Source organism: Ammodytes marinus (genome assembly GCF_949987685.1).
Source record: "Ammodytes marinus genome assembly, chromosome: 1".
In the NCBI taxonomy this organism is placed as follows: Eukaryota; Metazoa; Chordata; class Actinopteri; order Uranoscopiformes; family Ammodytidae; genus Ammodytes; species Ammodytes marinus.
The window spans coordinates 39242181-39254680 of record NC_137230.1 but is presented as its reverse complement, the minus strand read 5'-3'; the positions used below and the strand labels follow the sequence as shown (position 1 = coordinate 39254680).

Genomic DNA, 12500 nt, shown 5'->3' with positions numbered 1-12500 from the left:
TACCTGTCTCTCTCTCTCTCCCTGTCTCTCTCTCTACCTGTCTGTCTCTCTGCCTGTCTGTCTGTCAGATTGCCTACCTGGTCTACCTCAGTCTGTATAACTACCTCTCTCTCTCTCTGCCTGTCTGTCTTTCTCTCTCCCTGTCTCTCTCTCTGCCTGTCTGTCTTTCTCTCTACCTGTCTCTCTCTCTGCCTGTCTGTCTTTCTCTCTACCTGTCTGTCACATTGCCTACCTGGTCTACCTCAGTCTGTATAACTACCTGTCTGTCTCTCTGCCTGTCTGTCTGTCAGATTGCCTACCTGGTCTACCTGAGTCTGTATAACTACCTGTCTCTCTCTCTCCCTCCCTGCCTGTCTGTCTCTCTGCCTGTCTGTCTGTCAGATTGCCTACCTGGTCTACCTGAGTCTGTATAACTACGTCATCCTGGTGAAGATGGAGCGCTGGCCGTCGCTGCAGGAGTGGATCGTCATCTCTTACATCATCACTCTGGGACTGGAGAAGGTTCGACAGGTAAACAGTGTGTGTGTGTGTGTGTGTGTGTGTGTGTGTGTGTGTGTGTGTGTGTGTGTGTGTGTGTGTGTGTGTGTGTGTGTGTGTGTGTGTGTGTGTGTGTGTGTGTGTGTGTGTGACATGCTCAACTGACATGCTCATGTTATTTGTCCCCTATGCCCGGTCTGACCTTGGTAAAACTGCTTTTAGCCACAGTGCCCCTGACTCCTGGAACAGCCTACAACATACAATTAAAATAAATACACTCATAACTGTTAACCAATTTAAAGTTATTATTTTGAATCAGCCCCTCTACACTTGTAACTGTTTTAATCAGGCTATGATCTCTTTCATTCAATTGATCTGAATGTTGTAAATTGTTGTTGTCTGTGTGTGTGTGTGTGTGTGTGTGTGTGTGTGTGTGTGTGTGTGTGTGTGTGTAAACTTGTTATGTATTCTCATTGTATATTGTGTATCTGTACAAACTCGACGTCATTGTAAAAGAGGGTCACCCCTCAATTGATCTTTCGAGGTTAAATAAAGGAAAATGAATGAAATGTGTGTGTGTGTGTGTGTGTGTGTGTGTGTGTGTGTGTGTGTATGTGTGTGTGTGTGTGTGTGGTCTCTGGCCTTCCTCCTCCCATTAACCATGAGGTCTCTGGCTCCTCCCAGTAACCATGAGGTCTCTGGTTCCTCCTCCCAGTAACCATGAGGTGTCTGGTTCCTCCTCACAGTAACCATGAGGTCTCTGGTTCCTCCTCCCAGTAACCATGAGGTCTCTGGTTCCTCCTCCCAGTAACCATGAGGTCTCTGGCTCCTCCCAGTAACCATGAGGTCTCTGGTTCCTCCTCCCAGTAACCATGAGGTCTCTGGCTCCTCCCAGTAACCATGAGGTCTCTGGTTCCTCCTACCAGTAACCATGAGGTCTCTGGTTTCTCCTCCCAGTAACCATGAGGTCTCTGGTTCCTCCCAGTAACCATAAGGTCTCTGGTTCCTCCTCCCAGTAACCATGAGGTCTCTGGTTCCTCCCAGTAACCATGAGGTCTCTGGTTCCTCCTCCCAATAACCGTGAGGTCTCTGGTTCCTACTCCCAGTAACCATGAGGTCTCTGGTTCCTCCTCCCATTAACCATGAGGTATCTGGTTCCTCCTCCCAGTAACCATGAGGTCTCTGGTTCCTCCCAGTAACCATGAGGTCTCTGGTTCCTCCCAGTAACCATGAGGTCTCTGGCTCCTCCCAATAACCATGAGGTCTCTGGTTCCTACTCCCAGTAACCATGAGGTGTCTGGTTCCTCCTCACAGTAACCATGAGGTCTCTGGTTCCTCCTCCCAGTAACCATGAGGTCTCTGGTTCCTCCTCCCAGTAACCATGAGGTCTCTGGCTCCTCCCAGTAACCATGAGGTATCTGGTTCCTCCTCCCAGTAACCATGAGGTCTCTGGCTCCTCCCAGTAACCATGAGGTCTCTGGTTCCTCCTACCAGTAACCATGAGGTCTCTGGTTTCTCCTCCCAGTAACCATGAGGTCTCTGGTTCCTCCCAGTAACCATAAGGTCTCTGGTTCCTCCTCCCAGTAACCATGAGGTCTCTAGTTCCTCCCAGTAACCATGAGGTCTCTGGTTCCTCCTCCCAATAACCATGAGGTCTCTGGTTCCTACTCCCAGTAACCATGAGGTCTCTGGTTCCTCCTCCCATTAACCATGAGGTATCTGGTTCCTCCTCCCAGTAACCATGAGGTCTCTGGTTCCTCCCAGTAACCATGAGGTCTCTGGTTCCTCCTCCCAGTAACCATGAGGTCTCTGGTTCCTCCCAGTAACCATGAGGTCTCTGGTTCCTCCTCCCAATAACCATGAGGTCTCTGGTTCCTACTCCCAGTAACCATGAGGTCTCTGGTTCCTCCTCCCATTAACCATGAGGTATCTGGTTCCTCCTCCCAGCAACCATGAGGTCTCTGGATCCTCCCAGTAACCATGAGGTCTCTGGTTCCTCCTCCCAGTAACCATGAGGTCTCTGGTTCCTCCCAGTAACCATGAGGTCTCTGGCTCCTCCCAGTAACCATGAGGTCTCTGGTTCCTCCCAGTAACCATGAGGTCTCTGGTTGGATCCCCGGCACCGGACAGGAGGGTGTTAGTAGTAAAACTAGTGTTGGCTGCTATTACATCCACAGTGCCCACCATCTCTACCATTGTATCCTTGAGCAAGACACTTAACCCCAAACTGCTCCAGGGGCGCTGTACTATGGCTGACCCTGTGTGAGGACCCCCTCTGGAGTCTGTCTGTCTGTCTGTCTGTCTGTCTGTCTGTCTGTCTGTCTGTCTGTCTGTCTGTCTGTCTGTCTGTCTGTCTGTCTGTCTGTCTGTCTGTACTATGGCTGACCCTGTGTGAGGACCCCTTCTGGAGTGTAAAACTTGAGAGGGGAGATGTGAAGAAGACACATTTCTCGTATATAATTGACTAAATTCACTACCTTACTGACTTGTTTTGTTTTGTACCTTTTTAAGATCTTGATGTCGGAGCCGGGGAAGCTGAAGCAGAAGATAAACGTTTGGCTGGAGGACTACTGGAACATCACAGACCTGGTGGCCATCTGTGTGTTCCTGTTAGGTCTTCTGCTGCGCCTCCAGAATGAACCCTCCATGGGCTACGGGCGGGTCATCTACTGCGTGGACATTATCTTCTGGTACATACGAGTCCTGGACATATTCGGAGTAAACAAATACCTGGGACCCTACGTTATGATGATCGGGAAGATGGTGAGACTGGCTTTATTTAGACATATATACAGCCCAGCAAAAAATTAAGAGACCAGTCTTGATATTTCTTAAATCATCATCTCTATATAACTTATTTAAAATGCTCTAAATCACAATATTTTTATATGCTGTCAGTAGTTTATATTATAAAATCTAAATGTTCATTCTACTCAAACATATGCTTATAAATAGGTAATCGAGAGAAACTGAACATTTGGAGTGGTCTCTTAATTTTTTCCAGAGCTGTATATATATATATATATTTTTACTATTTTAGTTTTTTTTCATAGATTTTACTAAATGTTTGTTTGTGAGATAGGATGCATAACTAAATAGAACTTCTAAATTGTATCTAGATACATCTTCACCTCATCACTATATATCAGCAAGATGGTAGGACTAGCTCTATTTAGACCTATTTTAGATAATTTTATCGATTTTACCGTTTGTTTGTTTGTTTGTTTGTTTGTTTGTTTGTTTGTGAGATAGGATATATAACTAAATACAGCTTAACCTCATTACTATATGTCGTAAAGATGGTTGGACCTGTCTTATTACAAGGCGGCTGTGGTGAAGTGTGTTGGGCGGTCGACTCCCAACTACAGGGTCGGTGGTTCGATCCCCCGTCTCCCCGCCACATGTCCAAGTGTCCCTGGGCAAAGAGACACTGAACCCTAAATGTCTCTCTGTGTTTCAGATGGTGGACATGCTGTATTTTGTGGTCATAATGCTGGTAGTCTATCTCTCTCTCTCTCTGTCTCTCTGTAATACTAACTCAATCTCTCTCTCCCCCCATCTCCCTCTCTCTCTCTGTCTCTCTGTAATACTAACTTAATGTCTCTCTCCCCTCCCTCTCTCTCTCTGTTTCAGATGGTGGACATGCTGTATTTCGTGGTCATAATGCTGGTGGTGTTGATGAGTTTCGGCGTGTGTCGTCAGGCGATCCTTCACCCGGACGAGGAGCCGACATGGCGTCTAGCCCGGAACATCTTCTACATGCCGTACTGGATGATATATGGAGAAGTGTTCGCTGACTCCATAGACCGTAAGACTAGAGTTCATAGTAAGACTCCAGTCAGCTAACCACTCATTCATCCATCCTACTGTCCTTACTAAAGAATCATCCCTAATCCCAACTGTGTGTTCTCTGTAGGGCTGCCCCCCCCCCCCCCCACCACCACCACACTAGCCCTGTTTCCACTTGGTTCAGTACGGTTCGGTCGCACTGTCTATAGTTGGTAAGGGTACCAAAATAAGCAAACTGTTTTGGTACCCTTTGTTCAGTGTGCCAAACCGTCCGTGTGACAAGCATGGTAAAATAGTTCAACAAGGCAAAAGTCGGGTGGTGCCCGTGATGTAGTGGTTAGAGCGTCCCCTTTGAGGCTTAGTCCTCTTCACAGCAGAACCGGGTTAGAATCCAGCCCGGTTCGTTCTCTGTCTGTCTGTCTGTCTGTCTGTCTGTCTGTCTGTCTGTCTGTCTGTCTGTCTGTCTGTCTGTCTGTCTGTCTGTCTGTCTGTCTGTCCTCTTCACAGCAGACCCGGGTTAGAATCCAGCCCGGTTCGTTCTCTGTCTGTCTGTCTGTCTGTCAGTCCTCTTCACAGCAGACCCGGGTTAGAATCCAGCCCGGGTCGTTCTCTGCATGTCACTCCCCTCTCTGACACATTTCATCTGTCTCTCCAAATCTGTCTAATAAAGAAAACAAAATGCCAGAAATTGAAGGATTTTTTATTAGAGAAAAATGTGGGCGAGTAGTGGAAATGCAAGTCAGATCTAGGGTCACTGAACCGTACCAAACCGTACCAAATGATACTGTACACATGGGTCCTCACTGTCTGTCCCATTGTCCCAACGTTCTCCCTGTTTGATCGTCTGTTCAAGTGTTTTCATAACAACATTTAGTCATTAAGTGTTCTTTATACTGTCATACTGTATGGAATGTGAAGCCCACTGAGGCAAATGTCTATTTGTGATATTGGGCTATAGAAATAAAACTGATTTGATTTTGATTTGTTCAGGTTAGCATTAGCAAGCCATTAAGGACTTTCTTAACCAACCTTTTCCTGGTCGCTCCGTCTGTTGAAATGTTTTGATGATAATGAGACAAACTTTAGTCACAGCAGGACATGTAGGTTGACTGTGGCGAGTCTCTCCCCTGTGAGAGGGCATCGCTGCCACACACAGACAGAGACAGTGTGCGGTAGTCGCTCACACTCACGTTACTGAAGACAGCAATAGTGTGTGGAGATAAACTCAGGCTGCTGAATAATATGAGCGCAGCATAGCTTTAGCCTAGCCTAGCTTTCCCACCTCATTGTATAACGTTACTCCCCCCGGGCCGAAATACACTCATAAACTCTGGGAAATGAAGCGTGGGGGTTTGGATTGGGCAGCGGACCTTATTACCAACTAGATTAAGATCCGCCGTTCCGTTTCTTTGGTGATTTTTACGGGACATCGGGCCGCCGTGGTTAATGTTACCAAAGTAAACACTGCAGGACGAGCTCACTCCGAGTCCCGTCAAGTTGTTGACACGAACTATTTGTGTTGGCGGAAGCAAATACATTCTTAAATGATTAAAGATAACATTTTAAAGTTAACCTGTGAATTTCAGTTGTAAAACTGCTGTATAAAAGCAATAGCACACTCGAGGTCGCAATGTTGTCGCTCTATATCAGCACTGCTGTGTTTCTCTTCGGCACTCGGCCTACGGCCTCGTACCTACGACCGAATCACAGCAGTGCTGATATAGAGCGACAACATGCTCCTGAAAGGTACGTGTAAAAATGCCTATTTATGAAGGAAAAAAGACCATGGAGAAATGTGTAAAAATCCGGGATCTCAGCCTCAGTATTTATTTGAGTAAATTGACAAGGCATGTTGACAGGACAGGAAAGCAGGAAGAAGACAAAGAAGTGAGCCCCCTACTCAACAGCAAGGGGTTTTATTATCTCTAACATCATGAGCAGTCTACTGATTGGTTGAAGCTTGTTGTCAGGCAGATTTCAGAGTCGTCCTCTTGTTCTCTGACCGAAACCAGAGATCATGATGTCGTCCTCCCCCGGCCCTGAGGAGTTACCAAGTCTTTGTTCTAACTTAGGAATGTATCTTATCTCTGGGAGATCAGCTTCAGTTTTATGGCCTAGTGTCTTACTATTGGTCCCAAGCACCCAGACTGGAGGAGAGCTTTATTAGAGTAAAATGTGAAGAATATACACTTGTTTAAATGATTATATATTGGTAAATGCAAATTAAAGAGGGGGGGGGGGCATAATATCATTAAAATCAGAGTTTATTTTTCTAACACTCCCTCTCGTGTGCTATTGCTTAAATATTTCTATTGTGAATTTAGTAGAAATGTTGTCAGTAGTTTATATTATAAAATCTAAATGTTCATTCTACTCAAATATATGCCTCTAAAGAGTAAAAGAAGAGACACTGAACATTTGGAGCGGTCTCTTCATGTTTTCCAGAGCTGTATATTAAGTATTCATCGTAATGTTGTGGTATGAAATCAGAATAAAATAAAACATTTTGTCTGACCATTTTATTAATTTTTGTTCATGTTCTCTTTTCCCTTCACCTGTGGACCCACAGTGTACGCCATGGAGATCAACCGTAAGTATCCCACACTGATTAACCAAAGTGATATAGATTCTTTATTTCTTATTACCCAGGGGGCAAAACCCTCTTTTTTTGGAAAACAGACATGGGCTGTTGTAAAAGGTCGTTCACCAGAAATGATATCTAGATTCTAGGACCTTCAAGGACCACAACCTGGGTGGACAACCTGGTCAACTACCTGCTGGAAAGCTACAGGGGGCCGAAATACAAAATCGGAACCATGGTTTAATGCGAGGGTATCATCTGTATATCTGTTATACTAACCTAATGTCTCTCTCTCTCTCTCTCTCTCTCTCTCTCTCTCTCTCTCTCTCTCTCTCTGTAATACTAACCTAATGTCTCTCTCTCTCTCTCTCTCTCTCTCAGCTCCATGTGGGGATAACCTTTACGATGAGGATGGAAAGAAGCTTCCTCCCTGTATCCCCGGAGCTGGTCTCACTCCAGCCATCATGGCCTGTTACCTGCTAGTGGCTAATATACTGCTGGTCAACCTACTGATAGCTGTGTTCAAGTAAGACAGACAGACAGACAGACGGACAGACGGACAGACGGACAGACGGACAGACGGACAGACAAACAGACACTCAAGCCTGTTACCTGCTAGTGGCTAACATACTGCTGGTCAACCTGCTGATCGCTGTCTTCAAGTCAGTCCCACAGACAGACACACACACACACACACACACACACACACACACACACACACACACACACACACACACACACACCTACCTCTCCACACTGCCATACCAACCCTTTTCCTCTTCTTCCCCACAGTAACACATTCACACAGGTGAAGTCGATCTCTAACCAGATCTGGAAGTTCCAGAGATACGCGTTGATCATGACCTTCCACGACCGACCCATCCTGCCTCCTCCGCTGATCGTCTTCCCTCACATCTACATCCTCCTGAGACGACTCTGCTGCCGCTGCCAGACCAAGGAGGAAGACAGGCAGGACCGAGAGAGAGGCCTACGTAAGAACACACACAGACAGACAGACAGACAGACAGGGAGACAGACAGGGAGAGAGACACACAGACAGACAGACAGACAGACAGACAGACAGACAGACAGACAGACAGACAGACAGACAGACAGACAGACAGACAGACAGACAGACAGACAGGGAGACACATCTACATCCTCCTGAGACGACTCTGCTGCCGCTGCCAGACCAAGGAGGAAGACAGGCAGGACAGAGAGAGAGGCCTACGTAAGAACACACACAGACAGGCAGAGAGACAGACAGACAGGGAGAGAGAGAGAGAGAGAGAGAGACAGAGAGACAGGCAGGGAGAGAGGCAGGGAGAGACAGACAGACAGGCAGGGAGAGAGACAGGGAGAGACAGACAGACAGACAGGGAGACACATCTACATCCTCCTGAGACGACTGTGCTGTCGCTGCCAAACCAAGGAGGAAGACAGACAGGACAGAGAGAGAGGCCTACGTAAGAACACACGCAGACAGACAGGCAGACAGGGAGAGAGACAGACAGGAAGAGAGACAGACAGACAGGCAGACAGACAGACATATCTACATCCTCCTGAGGAGACTCTGCTGTCGCTGCCAAACCAAGGAGGAAGACAGACAGGACAGAGAGAGAGAGAGAGAGACAGAGAGACAGGCAGGGAGAGAGGCAGGGAGAGAGGCAGACAGACAGGCAGGGAGAGAGGGAGAGAGGCAGAGAGACAGACAGACAGACAGACAGACAGACAGACAGACAGACAGGCAGGGAGAGAGGGAGAGAGGCAGAGAGACAGACAGACAGACAGGCAGACAGACAGACAGACAGACACATCTACATCCTCCTGAGACGACTGTGCTGTCGCTGCCAAACCAAGGAGGAAGACAGACAGGACAGAGAGAGAGGCCTACGTAAGAACACACACAGACAGACAGGGAGAGAGAGAGACAGACAGGGAGAGAGAGACAGACAGACAGGGAGAGAGACAGACAGGAAGAGAGACAGACAGGGAGAGAGAGAGAGAGAGACAGGCAGACAGACAGACAGACAGACAGAAAAAATAAATGACAAAAGAGATATGCATAGCTTTTTTTTCATTTCTTTTTTCTTTTTTTTAGGATATTTTAACCTTTTATTTGAAGTAGATTTCGTGACAGAGTTGAAATGTGGAGAGGGAGATGACACACACACACACACACACACACACACACACACACACACACACACACCTCTAACTCCCTGTCTGTCCCTCAGAGCTGGTCCTGAGTCCAGAGGAGCTGAAGAGCCTTCATGAGTTTGAGGAGCAGTGTGTGGAGGAATACTTCAGAGAGAAGAACGACGAGAAACAGTCATCCAACAACGAGAGGATAAGGGTCACATCTGAGAGGTGAGGGGTGTGTGTGTGTGTGTGTGTGTGTGTGTGTGTGTGTGTGTATCTATCTGTCTGTCTGTCTGTCTGTCTGTCTGTCTGTCTGTCTGTCTGCCTTTTTTTTTAACCCTGAAAAAATGTCCAAAAGGGCACCGGAAGATGTCCTCGAATTGAATTTTTTTTAATCAAAAAATTCACAAAACTAAACACTAAAAACAGCGATTTCCAGCCCTAGTTCATATGCGTTGTGTTTAGTTCTAACATTACCAACAGCCTGTGTGTTAAGGCCAGGACACACCGGCACGATATTCGCCGTCGTAGAGTCGGGAGGGGGCGGGGACACGAATCTGTTTGGTGTGTGCCGTGAAATCGGTCGTCGTAGATGTCGTCGGGCTTCTTTTGCGGCGGGCAGTCTTTCAGTTGGAGCAATTTGATTTGTGGAGGGCTAGCGAATCAGTGAAGCCCGGAAGTGAGGCGGGTAGCACAAACAGCTAACAACAGTTAGCCATCGTTTTAATGTGTTTGTTTGTTTCGTTCAGCGAGTACTCACATGCATCAACCCTTGTTGACTGCTCGACACCATGCTCGACACTCTCTGCTAAAAATGGTGCTCTTTATGGTCCATAAATATAAATACGTATTTCTATCTATGTTTATGGTCTAGAGAGCCGTCCCATCATTTCCGGCTTCCATATTTTTTTGGGCCACAATATAGATTAGCGCCGCCTGCTGTTATGGAGACATTACGTCCCGCGCAAGCGCAGAGCGAAAGTCAGCAGTCGGCTTGGTGTGTTCTTTGCACTTTTTCGGCCGCGACGGGAAGACTGGAGCTCCCTGAATCGGCAGTCTCCATTTTCGGGTAGTCGGACTGGTGTGTCCTGGCCTTTACAGCCTTTTCTTTGCGTGTGTATTTCTAGGGTAGAGAACATGTTTATGCGCCTAGAGGAGGTGAATGAGAGAGAGCACTCTATGAAGGCCTGTCTGCAGACTGTGGATCTACGTCTGGGTCAGATGGAAGAGTTCTCCGCTAGAATGATGAGCGCTCTGGAGAAGATAGCGGGAATCGAACGCAGCGATCTCATTGGCTCCCGGAAGTCGTCAGTGTGTGAGCCTGTTGCTATGCTACGGCACGGCAGCGTGAACAGCTCAGACGGATACAGCGTCTATCGGTTCGCTCTGGAGCACGAAGACAGGACCTCTGTGTGTGGAGAGCAGGTATCTGTCTGTCTGTCTGTCTGTCTGTCTGTCTGTCTGTCTGTCTGTCTGTCTGTCCGTCTGTCTGTCTGTGGAGAGCAGGTATCTGTCTGTCTGTCTGTCTGTCTGTCTGTCTGTCTGTCTGTCTGTCTGTCTGTCTGTCTGTCTGTCTGTCTGTCTGTCTGTCTGTCTGTCTGTCTGTCTGTCAGTCTGTCTGTCTGTGGAGACCAGGTAGGGATTTATTTATTAAGGTAGCCATTTAGACAGACAGACAGACAGACAGACAGACAGACAGACAGACAGACAGACAGACAGACAGACAGACAGACAGACAGACAGACAGACAGACAGACAGACCGACAGACAGACAGACAGACAGACAGACAGCATTATTTTTTTTGTGTGTGTGGAGACCAGGTAGACATTAGTTTTTTTGCACGTAACATCTTTATTATATATAAATGTATATAATTTAATTTTGATGTAATTTTAATTTGGTAGTGACCCTTTGCACACACACAGAAACACACACACAAGCACAGCAGTATTTGCAGAGTTTATTTAATTTTTATATTGTTTTTTTAACGTGTTATTGATATATACGTCTTTGTTTACCTTCCAGACCATATTACCACAGGATAAGAAAGTCCAAATGAGCCCAGAGAGAGCAGCGGCACACAACACAGGTGGGATGTTCAGAAATGTTCTCAAAGGTTTGAATAGATATATACAAAAGTGGTAATATATCACTAACTATCTCACTAATTATTGGTACATTTGCGCTTGTCAGATAGAGTTAAAATCAGGATGTTGGATGAAGCCAGAGTTAAAATCTTTATTTCATCTTTACAACATATTAGTGTCGACAAGCTTTTACAGAACAGATTTTGGATACAGATTGTTTTTGAATTTTATAAATAAAAAAAATACTATTTACAGGTCTTTAAAAAATGCATTACTCTGACAGACTGTTCTGTGTTACACCCTGCGTTCCAAATCACATACTCTTTCTTTTTACTACACTACATACTAAAGTACAGAAGTGTTTTAGTCTTTTTACTACACTACATACTAAAGTACAGAAGAGTTTTAGTCTTGTTACTACACTACATACTAAATTACAGAAGAGTTTTAGTCTTTTTACTACACTACATACTAAAGTACAGAAGCGTTTTAGTCTTTTTACTACACTACATACTAAAGTACAGAAGAGTTTTAGTCTTTTTACTACACTACATACTAAAGTACAGAAAAGTTTTAGTCTTTTTACTACACTACATACTAAAGTACAGAAGAGTTTTAGTCTTTTTACTACACTACATACTAAAGTACAGAAGAGTTTTAGTCTTTTTACTACACTACATACTAAAGTACAGAAGCGTTTTAGTCTTTTTACTACACTACATACTAAAGTACAGAAGAGTTTTAGTCTTTTTCCTACACTACATACTAAATTACAGAAGAGTTTTAGTCTTTTTACTACACTACATACTAAAGTACAGAAGAGTTTTAGTCTTTTTACTACACTACATACTAAAGTACAGAAGAGTTTTAGTCTTTTTACTACACTACATACTAAAGTACAGAAGAGTTTTAGTCTTTTTACTACACTACATACTAAAGTACAGAAGAGTTTTAGTCTTTTTACTACACTACATACTAAAGTACAGAAGAGTTTTAGTCTTTTTACTACACTACATACTAAAGTACAGAAGAGTTTTAGTCTTTTTACTACACTACATACTAAAGTACAGAAGCGTTTTAGTCTTTTTACTACACTACATACTAAAGTACAGAAGAGTTTTAGTCTTTTTCCTACACTACATACTAAAGTACAGAAGAGTTTTAGTCTTTTTACTACACTACATACTAAAATACAGAAGAGTTTTAGTCTTTTTACTACACTACATACTAAAGTACAGAAGAGTTTGAGTCTTTTTTTGAGTCTTTTTACTACACTACATACTAAAGAATTTGTAAATACACTGCATGTTATGGGACTGTAGCCGAGGTCAGCAGACACACTGACTGTTTTGAATACTGTTGCAGATGTGTTTAGACTACCAGAGAAGAAATGGACAAGGCCATATCTGCATTGTCACACGCA

General features: G+C 45.1%; 1 protein-coding gene across 1 annotated transcript in view; it reads left to right on the top strand.

Moving 5' to 3' along the window:
* The window catches only part of LOC307251989 (transient receptor potential cation channel subfamily M member 1-like), a gene marked incomplete at both ends in the record, with an annotated part of 53975 nt that overhangs the window by 38364 nt on the left and 3111 nt on the right, over nucleotides 1-12500 (top strand). The window contains 9 exons of the mRNA XM_080029499.1: nucleotides 382-510; nucleotides 2989-3240; nucleotides 4111-4285; nucleotides 6836-6856; nucleotides 7229-7373; nucleotides 7640-7839; nucleotides 9085-9217; nucleotides 10117-10414; nucleotides 11016-11079. Coding sequence (XP_079885625.1) covers nucleotides 382-510; nucleotides 2989-3240; nucleotides 4111-4285; nucleotides 6836-6856; nucleotides 7229-7373; nucleotides 7640-7839; nucleotides 9085-9217; nucleotides 10117-10414; nucleotides 11016-11079 — 1417 coding nt within the window. The remainder of the gene's footprint in view (nucleotides 1-381; nucleotides 511-2988; nucleotides 3241-4110; nucleotides 4286-6835; nucleotides 6857-7228; nucleotides 7374-7639; nucleotides 7840-9084; nucleotides 9218-10116; nucleotides 10415-11015; nucleotides 11080-12500) is intronic.